At 40.8% G+C, this 22,451-nt stretch overlaps 1 protein-coding gene across 5 annotated transcripts in view; it reads left to right on the top strand.

Moving 5' to 3' along the window:
- CATSPERE (catsper channel auxiliary subunit epsilon) overlaps positions 1-22,451 on the top strand; it is a 116,514-nt gene that overhangs the window by 92,002 nt on the left and 2,061 nt on the right. For 3 of the 5 annotated variants that reach the window (XM_089529806.1, XM_089529804.1, XM_089529807.1), the window contains 7 exons: positions 4,089-4,130; positions 10,978-11,008; positions 11,099-11,178; positions 12,477-12,576; positions 16,861-16,965; positions 18,134-18,291; positions 20,554-20,607. In XM_089529806.1, coding sequence (XP_089385932.1) covers positions 4,089-4,130; positions 10,978-11,008; positions 11,099-11,178; positions 12,477-12,576; positions 16,861-16,965; positions 18,134-18,291; positions 20,554-20,607 — 570 coding nt within the window. Of the gene's footprint in view, positions 1-4,088; positions 4,131-10,977; positions 11,009-11,098; positions 11,179-12,476; positions 12,577-16,860; positions 16,966-17,576; positions 17,788-18,133; positions 18,292-20,553; positions 20,608-22,451 lie in introns of those variants that run through there. The other 2 variants (XM_089529805.1, XM_089529808.1) reach the window with 2 other exon arrangements.

The following is a 22,451-nucleotide window of genomic DNA, read 5'->3' as shown; positions in this document are numbered from 1 at the left end:
CTGGCTAAAAAGTAAAGGCGAGAGAAATAACAAGTGTAGTTTTTTGTGGGTTTTTTTGGGCTATGTGGCCATGTTCTAGAAGAGTTTATTCCTGACATTTTGCCGGCATCTGTGGTTGGCATCTTCAGAGAATGCTGACTTGGAAGAGAGTGGATATATATAGTGCGCCCGTGCCATGCGCGGACACATTTTACACAGCTTCCAGCTTACACAAAAGCTGCTTGGGGAGGGAAACAATGGCGCGTGTGCCCGTGGTACACGCGTGCCACTCTGCCACATGCACGTGCCCCATTATTTCCTGTGGGGCTCGACCATAGGCAGATTTTCCAGATCCCCCATGTAAGGAGAGGGCCCACTGTATATACTGTGTGATCCTGGGTAAGGAGGAGTGATTCCCATGGTAATCTGTGTATGTCGGCTATGCCTGCCATGAAAGCCTTTGACTTCACAAACAACAGGGGTGTCGCTGTGGGAGTCTACTACAATCTTCCAAGCCAAACTGATGCCTTCCTGGAAGAGATTACCACACATTCAGAAAGGAGAAATGCAGTAATAGTGCAGTAATAGTAGGGAATTTCAAATCTCCTGATATTAGTTGGAAGTCAAACTCTGTCAAGAATATAAGGTCTAGCAAATTAATCATTTGACCTGCAGACAATTTCATTGTGTAGAAGGTGGAAGAGGCAACAAGGGGATCACCTATTTTTGATCTGATATTAACCAGCAATGATGACCTGGTTAATGAAGTGGAAGTGTCAGGATCCTTAGATAGGAGTGGTCATGTTCTCCTGATATCATCCGGCCTCAGAGGGAGAGAAAGGCCTGCCAGCTCCATCAGGCCGGACCTAGAGCAGTGGGTCTCAACCTTCCTAATGCCGCAACCCTTTAATACAGGTCCTCATGTTGTGGTGACCCCCAACCATAAAATTATTTTCATTGCTACATGCAAATATGTGTTTTCCGATGGTCTTAGGCGATCCCTGTGAAAGGGTTGTCCAACCCCCAAAGGGGTCCCGACCCACAGATTGGAAACCACTGACCTAGAGTAAGAGGATGAGCCCTCCCTTTGCCATCTGATGTCATCTGGCCTCAGAGGGAGAGAAAGGCCTGCCAGCTCCATCAGGCCTGGCCCAAACAAAGAGGGAGAACCCTCCCTCCGGTCCATCTGCCTTGGTCCAGGCCTCAGAGGGGGAGAAGAACTGCTGAACCTGATCCCCTTCCCCACCACCATTCCCTTCTCCTTTTTAGATTGTAAGCCTGAGGGCAGGGAACCGTCTAATTAAAAAGATTGTATGTACAGCGCTGTGTAAATTTACAGTGCTATATAAATAAAGGTTAAGAATAAGAATAAGAATAAGAAGTTTGTTATACAGTGGAAAGAGGAAGCCAAGCATGGTCAGACATGCATTCTAAACTTTAAGAAAGTATATAGAGCCTTACTATACATTTGTCACTCTGCTTATGGTAATTTCTCTGACTCTCTTCCATATTTGTATGTTCTTCCTTTGAATTCCTGGGTAGTTAGTGGTAAAACATCTGCCATTTAGGATTTGGTCTTAGTGACATGGCATGCATCATTCATAGAGAATTGACTGAGTAAGGTGGATGTGATACATCTTATCTCTGGCAACCAGGTTTCTCCTTGCAACAGCAAGTTTATCTTGAGTAAAGGAAGGAAGGGTTCTAGGGCTCTACCCACTATTCCAACTTCCTATCACTATGTATTGTTTTTTAATCTGTTGAAATCCACTTTGAGTTCTGAACTGAGGGGAAAGTGGCATATAAAAAAATAAATAAATAAATAAATAAAATTATTGGCAAAGTATCCAGTTTAACCATTTGTTCCTGAAGCTGGGTGTTCGGCACAGAAAAAGAATTCTGACTAGCCCTTCTACCTAGCATTCTCTGTGCCGAGAGAGCGGGGCTGAGGATTGCTCAGGAGGATTTCAAAGTACATCTGAAGAACACACATGTAAGACTGGCTCAGTAATAGCAATTACAGTCATCCCTCCATATTTGCGGCTTTGATATTTTTGGATTTGATTATTCACAATTTCATTAATATGTTATCTCTAGGACTGTCTAGGTCCTCCAGTGCAACTCTATGGTCAACTTTAACTAAAAGTTGCACTGAAAGCCCATTTGTAGCTACTCCAGTGCCATTCTATGGTCAGTGTATGTTGGACATTGACCACAGAGTTGCACTGGAGGATCTAGAGATTCCTAGAGAAGTGTCCTCTCAAGTAAAAACAGTGTTTTAGTTATTTGCGGTTTTTCCATATTCACGGGGGTCTTGTTCCCCTAACCCTAGCAAATATGGAGGGACAACTGTACAGTGGTCCCTTCCCTTACGTGGGGGATCCATTCCAGACCCCACCCCCCCTAAAGGGAAATCTGCATATGCTCGAGCCCCATTAAAGACAATGGGGCTCATGCCCATGGCATCACATGGCAACACGCCATTACTCTTTCCATCACGTGGCACCATTTCTTCCAGCACGTCTTTCAGCATATGCTGAAAGCCACATATGTCGCACCCAGGTATGACATGGGCGCACTGTACTATGAACTAGACTATCCCAGGTAAGCACATTCTTGATTGTGCTCTATGGGTTTATAGTGATAGGATGGGGGTTATTATAGTTCATTAAGAAAGAACTTCATATTTCTACATATTACAAACTGGTGATATTTATACTTCTCAAGATCCTAAACCTCAACAAATGGAGAAGACCCACTTGTGCACTTCTTGAGTAGACAGAAGATTGTTAGATTTTGACCTTGGGTGTAGTAGGGAGCATTGACTTTGGGTGTAGTAGGGAGGAAGCACTGAACCATTTGCTAGGTGGTTTGCACCTTATCCATCCTGACTTAATATGGTAATTAAGGCATGCCTAGTTGATGTATATTTGCCAACAGCTTATTAGTTTATTTGGGATATTTTTCTGCTTGTGTAGCAGAAAGTAAAAGATAGATTTCTTGGAGTGATAAGCCAACCGCTTCTGTGATCAGCACTTACTCTTTCTGGCTAATAATAGATGCCAAAGGGGAGCTGGCCAAGTAGATTTTGGGGGCATTAAGTAACTCTGTGAAGGACAATACGGTCCCAGCAAGCCTAAAAGAAGCATTAGTGAGACCACTGTTGGAGAGGGATGAAATCTTTCTTAATCTCACTGTATCAGAATGTCCAGACATTTCCTGTTATTCCACTTTTTTGCAAAGTACTCAAGTGTGTGGTCACAACCTTCATCCACATATGCCTGCAAATGGACAACATATGTCTGTAAATGGACAGGAAGAGTATGGTTCTGCTGAATCACTCAGCAACTTTCATCACCTTTGCTTAGATATCTCTATGGACTATCCATAAAATATTTTTGATTAGGATGAGGGACTACTTTTTTCAGTCTTTTATGCCCAGACTTTGAAATTTCCTTATAAGGGAAGCTGGCCTTTGTACACTCTTTATAAAGACTTTTTTTTTTTGAGGAAAGGCTTTTGATGAAGCATTTCAAATTTGTTTGCATAACTATGAAACATTATATTGGATGCTTTTCAATTACTGCTTTATTATATGATGCAATCATGTTTTTGAAGTTTTGTGGCATGTTATTCTTTTAACTGGTTGTTAGCCAAAGTGAAATCTTTTTGGCAGTATAAAATGCTTTAAATTAAAAAAAAAAAGATTTAGATCATATTAAAAAGTAATTGTCAGACAAAAATATTTACAACTTCATGTAATCTTTACCAGACTAGGTCCACCTCTATTTTCCTGCCTCCCCCCACCTTCCACTTCTCTCCCCTTTTCTCCATCCTCTTTTCCATCCTATCTGGACCCTGCTATACATTTCTTTTTTTTACAAATCTTCCACTGATTTTAACTGTGATTTTATACTACTGTTTTAATATCTTTCTGGTTTAATCTCTTATTAGTATTACTATGTTTTATACTGGGGGAGAGGGATAGGGTTTTTAGAATTTTAACTGTATCTTGTTTCATTGTTGTAATCCACTTGGATTCCAAGTGATTAAGCGGAATATAAATAAATAAAAATATTATTATTATTATATTTTCTGTTTTATTGCAGAAAACCTTCTGAATGTGGGAACATTACCTTTACTATACCTAGGTAAGAAATATATAGAAAGCACAGGTGGAATGATGGTCTGAACAGATTGGCCAAAATAAAGCTGCTTCGGGTCATTTTGGAGGTATATTGCTTAAATGACAGATGCATCTTAAGAGGCCAGAAGCTGCGCCAAAGCTTCTGGAGCATGGCTTTGGCATGGTCTCTGGCCTCTTAGGATGCATGCATCATTTAAACAGCATACCTCCAAAGTCACCCAAAGCAGCTTTATTTTGGCCTGTCTGTTTGGACCTTGCATAAACATTTAAAGTTGATGTGGCTGGAAATTTGACACTGCTCTCAACACAACAAAAGGGCGTTCTGCCGGCGTCCAAGTTTGCTGTGCAAGGGAGTTGCAGCGGACAAACCATGCGGCTTCCTCACACAACAAAAGAAGCTGCAAATAGCGGCTTCTTTCCGCGGCACCATTATGATGCTGCAAGGCGCCAATGGTGCACTTGCAACATCATGAAGGCGCCAAGATGTGCGGATGCTAGGCATCCATCACATCAAAATGGCAGCGCCCATGTGTATAGGGCACCGCCATTTTTACGCCCCCGTCATGTGCAAGGGGCGAGGGGCATTTGAAAGTGCCACGCCTCGCATGTGACAGAGGCGCGTCATAGCACCCGTTTAAATAGCGCCATACTTCATGAGCACTACTGCATCTCTTCTCAAACAAATAGTTACCACTGTTACCTTTGAGTGTGCTGATCAGTTGTGTTTGATTGTATATGTGTGTCAGAAACACAAAGAGATAGACAGAAATCTCTCCCCTCCCCAATGAATACACATACATGGACAAATTAAACTGGTGATCATCACTTTTTGAGTGATAGAATATCACCCGTCTTTTTATCCAGTTGAGGTAAAAGCAACCAATGTCATGAGAACCATCATGTAACTATCCACTGGCACTAAAAGCAGAGGTTTGTTTTTCCTCTTATCCTTCTAGGGTCCATTCTGGAGAAAGTAGCTTGTTGTTGTTTAGCACATATTCAAGCAGAACTCCAAATTATATATATGCCCATGACTTTTTCTACTGAGTTTTATTTTAGTTTTTTTATTTTAAAATTAGTTTCATTTTGAAGTAAAGATTTCAAAATGGAGAGATGATCTTCTTCATTTTTTCAGACTATTTTACAGTCCAAAATTGTTCCTCATTATACTTATACAGTACTTATCATAATGATATATTTTACCTTGGAGATAAAAACAAGAAGGCTGGGAAAAATTTGAAAGCACAGTATTTCACAGAGAAAGTATTAAGAAGCCCTTCTCTCCTTTCCCAGCTCCCAGCACTGTCTCCAGCTTAACAGCCTCAGTAGCTATATTTAATATAACAAAAATATGATTGTTAAAATAATTGAGATATACCTGATGGTTTAAATTATAAATTATGTTTGCAGTGATTATATTAATACAGTATCAGAGGCCAGGTGATCTCTATGGCATCATTGGGAGGCAGACCAAAACTCAAGGAATAATTTGGCTTATATACCTTTTAAAGATGAACTGCTCTTTGCAGAACAAGCTCTAGAAAAGATCATTTTTTGTGGGTTTTTCGGGCTATGTGGCCATGTTCTAGAAGAGTTTCTTCCTGATGTTTCGCCAGAAAATGAATAAAAAAACATTTAAAGGAGGCTATTTTTCTTTTTGTGGAGGAAGGGATGATAGTAGATAAAGGGCCCAAACAGACAGGCTAAAATAAAGCTGCTTCAGGTCACTTTGGAGGTATCCTGTTTAAATGATGCATGTGTCCTAAGAGGCCGGATGCTGCACCAAAACTTTGGTGCAGCTTCTGGCCTCTTAAGATGCATGTGTCATTTAAACAGCATACCTCCAAAGTGTCCCGAAGCAGCTTTATTTTGGCCTGTCTGTTCGGGCCCAAAGTTATTTCAGATGTAACCGTGCACAGTGGTTTAGATTTCTTTTTCAATAAGGTTGCCTAGGACAGTATGGTCGACAGAGTAGGAGGAAGTGGAACAACCCTAAGAGGTATAAACCTCAGTAGTGACAGGGAAAGGGGACTGGTAGGTGGGAGGTAGGTGCCTTTTGGAGATTTGTGGTCAGAAATAACTTCAAAATAACGGGCCAATCAGGTAGTAACTCAGGGCTACACAATTCTATTCAACAAGAAACTATAAGCATATACCTTCCTTCTCCGGTGTCACAGGCAAGCAGGGAACAGAGGTACACTGCTATTTATTCAGTCTTCTTTATGGTGCCCAAAAGCAATGCAGGCCAATCTGGAATCTCAGGTACCTCAATGGGTTTGTCAGATATCAGAGATACAAAACCCTTCAAATGATATAGGGGAACTTGAAAATAGGAGCTCTCCAAGAAGACCTCAAAGAAGCATACCTTCATATTCCCATAGCTCCAAGAGACAGAAGATACTTGCATTTTCAGTATCAGAGCAAACATCATCAATTCAAAATATTGCCTGGCATCTGCTCCAATTCACAAAAATCTTGATGCCCTTGGTAGCACATCTCAGAAAAAAGGGAGTGCAACTTTATCCTTATTTAAATAACATCTTATTGAAGGCAAGTTCAAGAAAATAACAAGGGATTTGGCATTAACAATCTGGACTCTAGAGAAATTTGAATTAATGTATTATGAGAAAAGTTACTAGCAGCCAATCACCTTGTTAACTCATTTAGGAGCTTTAGTCGATACCAGAGTAGGATGTCTTGCCCTTTCCCAGGAAAGGAAGTACAAGCTGAAACACAAGATAAACACATTTAAAATCCTTGGAGTCAGTAGGTGTGATGTGGTTAGCCAAAATTATGGGTATACTATTATTCATGATACAGAGGACTTCAGAGACATCTGATTCCACACTATTTAATAGGAAACAGGACTCATTACAAGATGGTACTACCATCCTCTTTCAAAGTGGAGTTATAAAATGGTGATTCCTTTCTTGATACAAAGTTCAAGTACTGACTGATGCGAGCCTCACTGGTTGGGGTGCACATTGCAAGAGACATGAAGTTCAGGGCACTTGGTCAGCACTGACCAGAAGGAACAACATAATTTTTTTGAGTTGAAGTTGGTGCTGTTGAGTTTTGGACTGTCATCAAGAGTCATCATATGGAAGTATGCACAGACAACATGACTGTCAGAGCGCAGATATGCAATTAGGGAAGTCTACTTTTGCTTCCCCTGATAGCAGAGTCAAACAAGTTGTTCAGAGGGGCCATGTGGAACCTGAAATCTATCTCAACGATTTGTTTGGAAGGGATTTTGACTGTTCAGGCAGATCATCTCAGCAGGAACAGAATTCATCCTGGAGAATTGCCCCAGCATTCTGGGGGGTTTCAGCCATTGAAGAAATGGCTAGGACCATTTCAGATAGATTTATTTGTATCTGGTGAGAATGCCAGGCTAAAAAAGTTTTATTCCATTGATGGAAGCAGAAATGCAGAAGCCTACTATGCTTTTGTAGGAGTAGCATCAATGCTTGTAGCTTTATGTTCTTTTTTTGAGAAGGGGGCATTCTTCTTCACAGATACATTGATTATATCTACGGTCACTTTAATTGGTGTGGCTCTGTGAGGAGGTCACTTCCTGCCCCTTTCCTTTCCCCAGGGGTTGGGAACTTTTATGGCTGTTTGGTCTCTCTTCTTCTCTCTGCCTTCAGCCAGCATGGATGCACAAAGAAGGTTGTGCTTCTAAGATGATTTTCCTCTCACTTACACTCATGAGAGTCAGCTATAGGGACTCTTTTACTATGTATAGTTTTCTCTATTGATTAGTTATTCTTTCTAGAATCTAGATGTAACAATAAAGTAAATTTTATTTCACCTACCAATGTATTATGTTTATTTCCTAGAAGCTCAGATCTAAGCCCTGTACTAAATACCTGTGGAGTACATGCTTACTGCTGCTGCTACTAAACTACATTTTAAAACCAATTTATTTTACTAACAGCTTTGACATCACCTTGGCCAAAGGACTGAACCTATGCTTTTCCACCTGTTCAAATTATGCAGAGGGTTCTTCTCAAGACTCAGCAAGAGAAGGTCTCAGTAGTGTTAATAGCACCTCACTAGCCCAGGAGGAGTTTCTGCTTCCCTCTATTGGTACAGATGTCAGTGAGACTGCCATGGAAACTATCAAGCTGTCCAGATCTGTGCAGTTAGGAATCAGTGCTTCATCACAAACTAGACTGGTTAGGCAAATTATTGTCTTTTTTGTGTGTGTGATAGAGAAGGGATTATTGTCTGCGTATAAGGGCCAATGTCATTATTTAATCCTGACAGCAAATTTTCCACCACATGACAAAGACTCCCACTTACTGCTCTCAGGTCTTGTCTCATTTCACTTCTGGCAGCATTTGCTGCTGCTTTTTAAGGATAGGCGTCATGAATGGCTGCCTTCGGTTTTGCAGTTTTCAGCCTGAAGAAAGGTAGTGTGAAGCTTCCAATCCTGTGTTGTCTCTCGGTCAGCTTTCTGTGGGAGTTTTACAGGTGGGTGCAGTTTGTGATGAGAGAGGCAAGTGTTGTTCCATGTTAAAGTTTTGAATATGAGAATTTTTTCTCTGTGGGCATTTTTGACTGTGGGCATTTTTTAGTGTGAGCAGTTTTCCATGTGGGCAAGTTTCTCATGTGCATTTATGACAGCGGACTTTGTTCTGTGAGCAATTTTCTTGTGGGCTTTTTTCATGTCTGCTTTTTCATATAACCATCAGAGCTGGCAGTACAGTCTCTAAATTGAAATGTATGTAAGTTTGAGCAGAATAGGATGACTTTAATTACAGTTCCCTAATTTCTACCAAAATTTACCATGAATTATTATTCTGGAATGGCTGGATTAGCAATCCTTCCCCAAAAGCATTCTATAGGTTGAGTTTCTGTATACATGCTATATTTAGTTTTATCAGGGCTAAATAATTAAACTGATAGGGAAAGAATGGAGTCACAACAGAGCCAACAGAAAAAGAATGTAGATTCCTACCTTCCAGGTTGGCACATGGCTTTAATCCATGAGTGGGTGGTTTGCTCCCTTTACCATCCCAGAATGATCATTCACAGTGAGTTCCAACTTCTCATTTTTACTCAGTCCATCACCAGTTTTAAAGAGGCTTCAAGCATAAAACATTAGAGCTTTTCCAAACTAGGAAAATATGCAGGTGCGCTCCAAAGAGCTGGAGGGAGGAGCAGCAAATGCTGGTCTTAAAGAGGTTTGGCTGGGGTGAGCTCTCTCCCCATCATGGCTCTCCGTCCTAAACAGGCAACAAGACCCCTTCTTTCCAGATAATAGGACTCCATTTGCTCACTCGCCCACCCGACAGCTAAGCAGACAGAGGAAACTCCTTACAGCCACCTAAAACTCCAAAATTCCAGTTTCTTCATCTCTCTCACACACTTTCTTTTAAGCAGCCAAAGGAATCCTCTTCCTCACAGCAATGCCAAGACTGCTGTTGCTTTCTCCCTTTCCAGTACTCTCAACCTAGGCAGATAATGCTATGCATTGCAAGTAAGACTTTGATTTACTTATTTCTGAAGAGGTGTAAATTTGAAATGTTGTAAATTGGGGCAATGAAAATTGAAACTCACCTGTATGTGTTATGTCCTACCTCAGGAAAGCTCTAAGTTTCCAGGGAACTGAGCTATTGCTGTAGTATCTAATAGTGGGTAGTATACTAAACAGACATGGTAGAATTACATTTATCAAAGCATGTTCTGATAGGTAAAGTACAGAGAAACACAGTCAGATAAAAGTCTTGAGCAGCAAGGTCTAGGCTTGGGTTAGGATGACACAGACCTTCAGAGAACTTACAGAATCTTTGGTACTCTAGATACAAAGTGAGGTTGGGGACTGCACCAAAAGGTAATCCTTTGAAACTGATAAGTCAGGTAAACCATGCCGCCTCATCTGGACGACCTGATGAAGGGAACACAATTTGGTTGTCTCAGTTCTCCTCTCTGCTAGAGAAAGGGTCATTCAACATGGCAATATTAGGAAACATTTAATCAAATTACCTTTTTGTGCTCCTTAAAGGAGACATAAGAAGATTATAAGATTATACTGTAGTCTCTTGCCATTTTTCTTTTTGGTATTTTCCTTGTCTGATCCTTATTTTAAGAATCTCTCTACTCCATTGAACCTAAAGCGATTAAGTAAAGACCCAGGACCCTACATAGAGCTGATTCATTCACTAACTTCTTCAGTCCTCTAACTTTTCCAATATTCCCAATACCTATGCTGAGTATATCCTGAAATACTGATGAATTTTATCATGATCAGGAGTCTTCTCATAACTTTCATTTATTATCTGGTTTTCCACACTACAAGAACCAAACTTGCTAGTAATTGGCTATGTTTACTGGTGAAATCCACTTCTGCTTTGGTCCTTTCTGGCCTCATTCTTGTGGAACATGTCTTCATGAGCTCATCCTGGATTTCCAGTTCTATCCCTTCCTTCTAGAGCAGGGCTGGGCAGAGACACTCCTGGTGTTGGACTGTAGTTTTCATTAATCCTAGCCATTATAGTCAGTGGTGAGGAATACTGGGAATTGCAGTCCAACAGGAGAGCTACACTTTGATCACCCTGTTCTAGACAATGAGCTGCTGCTTAATTCTGAAGTGGAGTAGAAGGAAGGAATAGAACCGGAAATCCAGGATGAGCTCATGAAGACATGTTCCACAAGAATGAGGCCAGAAACAGGACCAAAGCAGAAGTTATGTGATGAAGAATGCACTATTTGGTGCTGAAGGTAAAGAAATAATGAGGTGCTGAATAGTCTATTGAAATACTTATCAAAAAATAAGAAGCCACATCAGTTTGCTCAACTAATAATGTCAGTAATAATTAGGAATTCATTTTCTCTTCTATTAGGAGCTCTCTGAGGAATAATGAGAAAGACCTGGTAAGAATTACACATTTTATTCTAATAAGCTATAGATATACAAACAAAAGACAGAAAAACCACAAGTATATTAAACCACTTTTTCCATAGGAAATAAATTATAAAGTTGAAGAATATGGTTGCCCCATAGAAGTTGATTACCGAGCTACATTTCGGCCTACAGTTCTTTTGTAAGTAAATCTGAAACATTGTAGATACTCAGAAAAATCTTTCTGCATCATTCTCCCTGAGCTTCTTGTATGATATTATGACACTGTATTTATTTACTAGAAAGTATGCATCAGGTTTCAAAAGAGAAGGTTTACTATTTAATGGGAGGGGGGGGGGTTAAGAAAGAACTGTGTTCTGGACAGGAAAAAAGAGGATTGGACGCAGAAGTAAAGGGCTGTATCCACACTGCAGAAATAATGCAGTTTGACACCACTTTAACCACCATTGCTCAATGTTATGGGATTTTTGGATTTATAGTTTGTTGTGGCACCAGAACACACTGACACAGAAGGCTAAATGTCTCACAAACTACAATTTCCTGAATTCCATAGCATTGAGCCATGGCAGTTAAAGTGGTGTCAAACTGCATCATTTCTGCAGTGCAGATGCAGCCAAGGAAATATGAAGGAGATGAAGCACTAGAGGAGATGATTCTTCAGATTTGTAATACTGCATGCAAGTTATATGTGGGAGCTAAATGTTTCCCAACTAGTTCCTTTAAGATAGGGTAGTTTAAAAAAAACGCACAGTAAGTAGATCTGTGATATGCCTGTTCCCCCAATCATTTCCCTCAGCCTTCCAACAGTATACAGTGGATCTGACTGATCACAAAACTCTGACCTATAGGATTGTGCTTTTGTCTAAGAAAAAACTATGCATTCCACTTCCAGTATGTGTCTGCAAAGTTCAGTATTTGCTTCTTGTTTGCACAGTGGGAATGGAAGTGCCTGATTCCCAGCAGAGATATTGTGGATGTCAAGAAAACACTTAACCTTTTCTCCATTTACTGCTTTTTGTTGTAATGGAAGCATGGGTTTGTAAAAATAAAACAGGCCCAAATATTCTAAAGACACCAGATCCTGTCTGGTCTTAGCTAAGCAAGGTCAGCCTTCATTAGTACTTGAATGGGAAACCACCAAGAAATACCAGGTGCTGTAGACTGTATTTCAAAGGAAGGAACTGGCAAAACGACTTCTGTGTTTTGCTTGTCTAAGAAAACCATATGAAATTCATGGGGTCAACAGGTGCACAAACATATTGGAAAAACAGCTAAGAAAAGAGAATTGGGCACAAACGAGAAAGAGGGGCATCCTTACAACTCGCCCTTCTCAGTAAGAAACTCTACATTTTATTGGCAAAAGAAAAGTGACATCCAAACTTTGAAGACATTGTTTGACAAACCACAAACAGAGTAAGACCTTGAATATGTCTTTATTCTTTTTGAGAAGATGTGATACTTCATGTCTGTTGTTTTCAGATATATGAGTAATAACCTTCTGGGTACTGTTGAGGCAAACTACATAGTGTGGGAAGTAAATGACAGGATTGACTTTGAGTACAACTCAACTATGGAAGAGGTATTTTATTTTATTTGTAATATTTCTATAGTGTTGGTTTTAATCTGTGAACAAGATATAAATTCCATGAAAATTGATGTTTAAATATGTGTTCTTTCACAGAGGTAGAAGCCCTTTACAATATTGGCAAAAACCCCTTAATTAAGATAATGGATCTTCTATCTAGGTGTGACCAATCTTATTAGCACTTCTGTTGCAGGGACTTTACAACTCATGAACACTCAAATGCAATTGAATGGGGTAATAAAAATTTCATCAAACTAGTGTTCTTCTTCGTGGTCTCTGTGAATCACACCATTTGGTATTCCTGCGCAGAGCATACTCAGAACCTTCTGGAATCTCTAGGCAGATTTTTGATGGTAGCTCCATCCATCTCTTCTTGCACCCTAGCATTCCTGCTCATTTACCTCAGTTCCTTTTCATCTACCATGTTAGAAGCAGTGAGGAACCTTGTCTCTTGCCTTTGCTTTCACTTGTATCTTCTTGTTGGTATTTTGACTTATGACTGTTTTTAGATTATTCTACTGTGTTTTCCTCTGTTAAAGAAGATGCTTTGGCCTGACTTTGGCGCGTTACAGACGGGCGCAAGAGGCGCCGCATCGGGCTGTGATTATGCACGAGGGGCGGCGCTTCCGGACGCACCTTGCCCCTCACGTGTAATCGATACGTCAAAATGGCGGCACCCTATACAGATGGGCACCGCCATCTTGACGTAGCGGACGCTCTGCGTCCACATGTCCCAACCCAAAAGAGACGTCGCAAGTGCATGCTTTGGCACTTGCGACGTCTCTTCCGGGTTGCCGGAAGGAGCGCGATTTCTGCACTCCTTTTTTGCAGCGTGGAGGAGTCACGCGGTTTGGCTGCTGCGGCTCCTCCGCGCTGCAACCAGCAGTGGCCCAAGACTGCCCCTTTTGGGCGGTCTGTAACAGGCCCTTGATTGTTTGACAATGACTATGTTGACTCTGTCCACCTCATTTAAGCAGTGTACTGAGTGTGGGGCTAAACTCCTTAGTCAGGATGGCCACTCCCGTTGCTTTCTTTGTTTAGTAAAAAGGCACATTGTAAACACTTGTGTCCATTGTAAGGTGTTTACACCTCAGGCAGAGAAGAATAGGGAGTCAAGGCTGAAGGCTGTCCTATATGAACAGACTTTAAAACCTTTGGTGTCTCTGTTGGCTACTGTTTCCACCCCTCCGAAATCTGCATCTGAGGGATTTGCCCAGCAATAAAACTGAGTTTGGAGGTGGTAAGGCGCCCCAAATGCAGGAAATCCTCTCAACCCCGTGTCAATACCAACAAGTCGTCAGAGTGACCTCCTCAATCCAAGGATTGGTCAAGACTACAGAATGGAAGAGAACGGTATCAACCATTGACAGCGATGTGGCAACTAGGAAAAAGTCTACTGCTCTTTCTCTAGCTAAAGATGATATCCCTCCAAATCCAGTTCGTTGTCTCCTGATTGAGCCTTTGGGTTCTCACCATTCAAGTGAACCCAAGAAGAAAAAGAAAAAGCATTCTAAACGCTCCTGTGAGGAGGATTTTTGGCCTAAGAGGCACAAGGTGACTTCGGTTCAGTTGATCTGACTCTAGAAAGACAAGAATCTACATTGGCCCTGAAAGCATTGTCTCCAGTTGTGTTGTTGCGATTTGTAGAGGTTCAGGTTGGTTCAGCTTTGGAAGGTGAAATTGTTGACTCTTCTACGCGGGTGAACTCTCCATGTTCCTGATCACAGATTCTTCCACCAGTGGTATCAAGGGTAGTTCCTTTACCTAGGACCCCACCAAAAATCACTTCCCCACCTCAAAGAATATTGGGCCATTTTGTATTGCATCTTTTTCAAGGTCCCCTTCACCTTAATACTGCGGGAGATCTCCTTTGAGAACCCAAATCCCATTGTCGGGTTCAAGATGTCTCTCAACACCATCATCGTTCTGACTCCCATTCGAGGCATGCCTCTAGATATTCTCCTATCAGATTTTGGGAACTGATGGAGTTGTTTTATGATAGAGAGATGGAACAGTACCTTTTGTTTGCATTGCAGGGCTTTGAGATTCTTTATCAACATTATATTTACAATCTTCTACATTGTGCTGTTACATAGGTTAGTTGATCCCCAAGCTGTTCCAGTTTCTCAAACCTGATGGCCTCCATCCCCTATGATGTCGACATGGCCATCCAACCCTCAGGCACAACCTCTGCCTGTTCCTCCTTGTCGACAGTCTCTTCTGTATAAGCCTTTGCCTGCACCACCTCATCATTTGGTTTCACACCAGTCAGATGTGGTCTCAGTAGGACTGGCTTTAATTTCTTTGGATCTGTTGAGTGACAGATCCCCCTCACATGCTCTGGTGGTCCACAAGCAATCTTCTCCAGCTGATGATCTACAGTCTTTCTCTAAACAGGTAATCCATATGGCAAATGCTCTGAACATCCAAATCATTCATCATGATGCTGACCCCTTGGATCATATATATGAAAAGATTCAAATCAAGGGGTCCATTCCTGCTTTGATTCCCTGTCCACTTTACAAGCAGCTTACTGCTTGCTTTCCACCTAAACCCTCATTTCCTTTTTGTCCACCACAGCAGCAGCATCTGAGGAACTCTTCAGAGTTTATTTTTCCTGTCAGACTTTAAATTCTATGCTTGATGGGATCGGGCTGCATTTTGGTGGTTATTTCTTCACTCTTCTTCATTCTTCAATCATACTTTAAGAGCAGCACCGTGATTCTCGGGATGCCAGATGAAGTAATCCACTCTTCTTGGGTTTAACCCCACACACCATCCGAGAGGCAGGAGCCAATGTTCTATTCAGTTATTTCTTTCCATTGTGATGCCTAGCTCCCTTCTCCATCAGTCTTTATTTGCCTGTCCTGCCATCTGGTCAAAGGCAACACCTGCTCCATAAATTTTAGAGACAGGAAGGCAAACCATGGAGGACAGACAGGCAAAAATAACAAAACTAAAGAAAGGAGACAAAAAAAGACGGTCAAATGAAAAAGACACTGGAATGAATGGACAAACTTACTTAAAAACAAGATCAAATCATGCCACAGCCCGACCAGATGACCGTGTCTCTGGCAATGAACAAGAAAAGCATTTTAAAAAGATATATCTGTCCTCCAGTAAGACTGAAGCTGAGGACTTACAGTTTGGTTGCAAAAGAAGTAAGGAGACTGGGTGGATGCCAGGCTCACACCTCATGAATGCTGATATAACTAAGAGTAAGGAGACCAGACAGACACCAGGCTTACACACTGTGAATATTTATTTTATTTTAATGCCACCTTTCTCCCAAAAAAGAGACCCAAGCCAGCTCACAATACAAAAGCACATCAAATACTGATGTAAATAACAGCAATAGCAAAGAAATGGCAAATGAATGAAATATATGCCAAAAAAGGTGAAACATACCTGGAGGCAGCAACTTCTCCATGAGTCAAGAGTAACAGCTATTTTGAATATCAGAGAGAGAGGAACCTGAGCCACCATTTTGACGCTCAAACCATCAACGTAGCAGGCGGAGACTACTCAGGGAAGTCAGCAATGAGGCAAGCGCCAGCAGCCGCAACAGCTGCAACAAAACAGAAAAAACAAAATATTGCAAAGAAAAAGGCATCACTTTGGCAACAGAGACAGACAGTGCTGTGGAGGATGCAAATATAGAGAATCAAAAGCAGAGAGAATTTAATATATTCTCTGTTAAACATAATTAAGCAAATGCCTGGGGTTAGTGAAACTCATAAGTGCAGAAATGTTTCATGTGCTCCACAGGAACCACAAATGTGGAAGATGATTCTATTGTATCATCTCAGCAAGGTTTTATTGCTCTTGATACCTTGGCACTTTATAGCTCACAACCAGAACTCGTTCTGGAATAGTAACTAAGGTACTATTGTTCCAAATCTACCATGTCAGCATATTCACAATGTTATACTACAGAAGGGTAGTAGGATAGATGTAAATGTGTGCCATTTTCTGGCATGTTTAAACCACTATCCTTTACTACTGCATCTTCTATCGGTAGGGTCAAGATGTACTTCTTTTTTTCCTGTAACTAATTTTTTTTTTTCTAATTTTACTTATTGAATTTTACAACTTTCCATTGTCACTAATTTAATTAGGATACAAACATAAAGATATATCTTTAAAATGTTTTCAGTGCATTGCTATTAAATTGTTTGAATGCTCACAAAGGTAACTATAGCAGGACACATCAAGTATATTCATTCAGAGTTTTCTTTTATGTATACTTTACTTTGTTTATTCATTTTCTTTGAACAGGTCCATTGTCTAACTACTGCACAGACCTGGGAACAAATGATCGGAAATAATACCAAAACCTCTTCCCTATCACCTACAGAAATAGATTTACTTTGGGGACCACATGTAAGAAATAATATACTATAAAATGCATTTTTAAATAGTTTCATTGTTGGGCTAGGACTGTGGGAGACCAAGATTTGAATCCCCACTCAGCAGTGGAAATCCACTGAGCGATCTGGGGCAAGTCACACTCTGAGCCTTATTTGAAGGCAGTGGCAAACCTGAAAAATTCTTGCCAAGAAGACAAGTGACAAGGCAAACATAAGTGAACCAAAATGAGCTACTTTTTTATTGAAGTTGTTGGATTTTTAAAAGTCAAAATTGAGTTTGCTTGGGGAGTTGACAGGAAATGTCAAGAAGGAGCATGAAATAATGTAATAAACTAACACAGATTACCAGTATGGATGAGCCCAAGGTCTTGTAGATTTACCCAATAATCTGGTCAGAATCCTCAGATAATCAAAGAATTAAAGGTAATGATTTACCCTTTGACATGATTATCAAGTCATGTTTGAGCGTAGGGGGCAGTGCACAGCTCTGTTAATAAGCCAAGGGAGCCAGTGTTGTCAAAGACAACTTCAGTGATCAGCATAACTGTACAAAATCCTGTTACCTTCCTACCAAAGAGGTACCTATTTATCTACTTACATTTTTACATCCTTTTGAACTGCTAGGTTGGCAGAAGTTGGGACTAGTGACAGGAGCTCACTCCATCACACGCTTGGGTGTCAAACTGCCAAACTTGATATCATCAGAATATTTACTACTGAGCCACTACGTCCCTGCATGACACAGGATCAGATAGCATGACACAGAATCAAAGTGAACAGTAAACTGGTTTTGTGACAGCATACTGCTGATATACAGATATACATTCTATTTCAAATTATACATTATGTTCTGGGGTTTTGCAACTTTGTAAGTAAACACATTCCAATTTAGAAGCCATATTCAAATAATAGAGTTTTTGTTGTTTTTCATAAAATCTTTTCAGTTCTATATTTGTGTATGCACTTGTTACGCCGCCCCTGCGGTTTTAAAAGAAGACGTTTTTGTGGGGGGGGGTTCCGCCAGAGGGAAGCCGCGCAGTTTGGCGGCTACGGCTTCCCTCCGGAAGAAAAACAGGCGCCGGCAAGCCACCATTTTTCAGCAATCTGTACTGCATCTAAAACAGTTGTTTAAGAGTACATGTGTTTCCAGATGAGATGAATAACCGTATTTTTATTTTCAGAATTACAAGTCCTGTTTTATTACATATGTTGAAGATTTAAGAAACTTAGATGAACCATATGAGATCTTAAATCATTCTGGCATCAATTCAATTACTTGGCCCCAGTATCACACTGGTATATATATGTTCAGGTTGAAGATAGTGGATCCAAACTTCAGGTTAACTTTAATAATTTCTTTCTTATTTAAATTTGGTGAATATTATTTATAGGATAAAGTCTAGGTTATTCTAATGTATTTTATATGGGATGCTTCCACACTAAGGCTGCATCCACACCACAGAAATAATCCAATTTGACACCACTTTAACTGCCATGTCTTGATGCTATGGAATTCTGGGAATTGTAGTTTTGTGAGACATTTAGCCCTTTCTGAAAGAAATCTCTAGTGCCACAACAGACTACAATTCCCAGAATTCCATAGGATGGAGCCAGGACAGTTAGGACCAGAACAAACCGGCAAAAAAAGATGGCTTCGCAGCAGTTTCGGGGCATGGCATACGCACAACGCATGCCCCTAAGCTGGCAGGAAGCCACCATGAAACCGCTGGGCTGTTTACACTTCGGCAGCTTTACGGCACTTTGATGGTGGGGCTTTTAGGTGCTGCACACCACAAGAGCACCGCAAAGCAGGGGCAATGACAGAAAAGCCAGCTTTTTCTGCCACATCTTTTTGGGCCGGCAGAACACTGGGTTGGGGACATGGCGTGCAGTTGCTGCGGCCGCAACCCAGAGCTCAAAAGGGCAGCATCAAGCCGCCCCTTCAAGCCGGTCTGTTCCGGCTCTTAGTGGTGTCAAACTGGATTATTTCTGCAGTGCGGATGCAACCTAAGGGTGTTTTTATTGTGCAAGCTGCCCTTTCACAGGATAGTCAGCAACAGCCACCTATGCAGTACTCCTACGAGCGGAAGGGCTCAAATCATTTGGTGTTAGTGTAATATCAGTGACTTTCATGACTTTAGAATGAGGCTTTATCAGACCAGCCACTTTCACACTGCAGTCCTGCAACCTAAAAATAAAATGGTACAATACTGGCATAGGAGCAGCACCACCACATTCTTCCTTTAGCACAACTAGGGCCACTGCCAGCATCGTGCTGCTTTCCTTTCCCCTTCTCTCCCTTAACCCCTCTCTTATGCCTGGTCTGGCATGCCTTTCAGGTTTTTTTTTTTTTTTGGGGGGGGGGGGTTAAAATCCAACTTATTTTGTGCTATTTTGGATCATTGCAGCCCCAATCCACTCAAAACAATTTCTGAAACTTCGTTCAGGGCCCTGGAGGTCTCAATAGTGTGAAAAAAGTTGCGGGAGGGGGAGGAGGAAAGGGGAGAGCAGGGGCGAGTGAGACCACGTGACTGCCAATCGCGTTACTGCCAATCGCGCTACTACTGCAAGAATGGCTTCCTGCACCTGTGGCAAGGCATGATTGGCATTTCATTCATGGGTTTACTGTGAATAAAGCCCATAGCATGTCAGCCAGAACTGCATTAGACAAATCAGTATGTTTCCAATCTGTGTTATGCTCACATGTCCATCCCTAATTCCATTCCACCTTCCACCCCAGTTCTGCTAAATTATTCTAAATAGATCGGAAGTCCATACAAAACAATTTTTTGGACATACATATTTCTGGACAGATTTTCTCTCAAAATGTACATTTCAATAGATTTTCAATTTTTTTAGCATAATGTTGAGTATGTGCAAGCATGGGTAACTAAGGAGATTGTTGCACCCAGGAATACCGGTGGGGGAGATGCATGATCTAAAAGATGAAAACAGATGTTATTGCATTTACCCATGTCCAGGTTGTTGGCAACCTGTCTGCAACCCAGACTTCTCCTGTGTTTTTTTCAGGAATGGGAAAATCTTTGGCCAAGATTCCTGGATGCACTAATTTCCTAAGTTTCAATTTGCACATTAACGCAGGAAGTGCAGATCAGACCAGTTTATCAGAACTGGTAAATTCTTCAACCATCTCTAGTATGGAACTATGTCCTCACTCCAGACAAAGAACTGTAAATTATATATCCAAACAATTTCTTCTTAATGTCCTATTGAAAACCTGTGCTGCATTACTTGTAAAAGTTATATAATTAACTGAGCTGAAAAGCAATTTTTTAAGAGCCAGTATTATGCTGTGGTGATCTAAATTATAGATTACTTTGGTATATTAAAGTGGGTACTATATACTGTACTTTGGAACAGCCTTCTCCTGATTGGTTCCCTTAGTACGTTTGGACTACAAGTCCCAGAATTCCTGACCATTGGTCATGACTATTACTAACTGCAGTTGAAGTCAAAAAGAATCTAGTGGTCACCATGTTGGAAAATTCTGGTTTACAGTCTGTCTTCATTATTATTACTTTGACACAAGTACGTACCCAGAACACCAAAATAATAATAAGCGATTTCCCATTTGTTACAGTTTTTGCAACCTGAATGCGTTGTTTGCTGTCCGTACATACGGTATAGTTAAAAGGTAAATGCCAATAGCCTCAGCTAAATATTGTACATTACAACAGCAGTGAAAATATATAGCTTTGGAAGATACCTGCCTTTGCAGTGTAAACCACACAAACTGCAAATAGTATATTTGGACGGGGTAGAGTTTGTTCAGCATGATATGGCTATAGGCACAAATATTATATAGTACATGCATACATACATATGTATGGAGAATTACATTGGGAAAAAAAAGATCAGCAACACACTATTGAAAATTAAGCAGATGAAGGCATCCTTGTTGTGGCTAATGTCATTAGGTCTTTTAATAGTGTGGCCTGAGCAGATATAAGGACAAAGTTAACATTTGGGCCTTTGCAGGTTTTGGCAACTATGTTTGTGTCTCTTCTGGATGGTGGTGATTACAGTATGTATAAGACACGTTTTTGTAAGCAGGCCTACTTTTCAAGGCCTGTGAGAGGAAAATATTGTTTTCCAAGATAGACTCTAGATCACTGGTGGTACATTAGAGTGGAATAGTTGGGAGTTGTAGGTGACAAGTTGTATTCTATCTACCATTTTCCGGCGTATAAGACGACCCCCAACTTTTCCAGTTAAAATATAGAGTTTGGGATATACTCACCATATAAGACTACCCCTCTTCCAACACACACCAAATAAAAATTTTAAAAACATCAGATTTGATTTCAATATGGTAATTTTAATTCAAAGGCTTATGACATGCAGATATTTAGCAGGAAAGCATATTGTATACAAAGCCTGCTTGGATTGGTCAGCTCTCCCTGCCTGCCCAGCCCTCCCTGTCTCCAAGACTATCAGAGCGATATTGCAAACACGGCTCTTTTTTCCATACCCCGGGCTTCCCGGACACCTGCAGCTTGCTCCGCCCTTCAGTTACATATGTGGCAATTGCAGATTCTCCAGTCCGGCTCAGAAGTTTCTGCACCTGCCCTATAAGATGACACCCGGCATATAAGACAACCCCCAAGTTTTGAGAAGATTTTCCTGGATTAAAAAGTAGTCTTATACGCCAGAAAATACAGTATTCTTTCTTCTGCAAGAGTCTTTCTTGTAGAGAGTTGACTGTAGAATATTCTGGGTAGAAATTAGGTGCGCATAGATATATAGTTTCATATATTAGATGGTGCCTGTCTATGCATTGTTTTGTTGTTTAGTAGAACAATGATTCCCAAACTCTGGCCTTCCAGTTGTTTTGGACTTCAGCTCCCAGAATCCAAGACCAAGATGACCAAGATGGCTTAGGCTTCTAGGAGCTGAAGTCCAAAACATCTGGAGGACCAGAGTTTGGGGATCAGTGGTCTAGAAAGTGAAACTGTTGATGTGGATTACTCTAGGATCATGTTTATATTTAAAATTGTTCATGTCCTGATGAAATTTCTCAAGAGACTATTGTCTGTTGTCTCAGATAATAAAGATGAAATTACTGTATGTCTGGTAGAGGAGACACTACTGAGGATGGGAACTGAGAAAAAATGGTTCTAGACTGCCCACAAAAATTTTATAATTCTCAGGAACGACATGTATATCCAATGCAATGCCACTAATTTGTGTATATTTTACATTCCTTTAAAAATGTAAAGGGAATGGCCAGATAGGGATGAAATTGGAGACAGGGGAATCCAGAGTGACAGTGAGGCCCCATTCCCACTGGGCAAAAAAAGTGGCTTATATTGCCACGATTCTGACTTGGATTTTTTTTCCAAGTCGTATTCGAATCTGCTCCCTCATTCCCATTACAAAAGGGTGCAAACGGACTTGGGTTTTTTTGACCCATGTTCTCGTTCCCACTGAAATTTTCTCGGTTGTAATTTCAAGCAGACTTTTTTGCTCCCTGTTCCT

The sequence above is a fragment of the Sceloporus occidentalis genome, unplaced genomic scaffold (genome assembly GCF_023333645.1).
Source record: "Sceloporus occidentalis isolate IW3139 unplaced genomic scaffold, rSceOcc1.0.p SCAF_6, whole genome shotgun sequence".
Lineage (NCBI taxonomy): Eukaryota > Metazoa > Chordata > Lepidosauria > Squamata > Phrynosomatidae > Sceloporus > Sceloporus occidentalis.
This window is presented reverse-complemented; position numbering and strand designations above follow the sequence as displayed.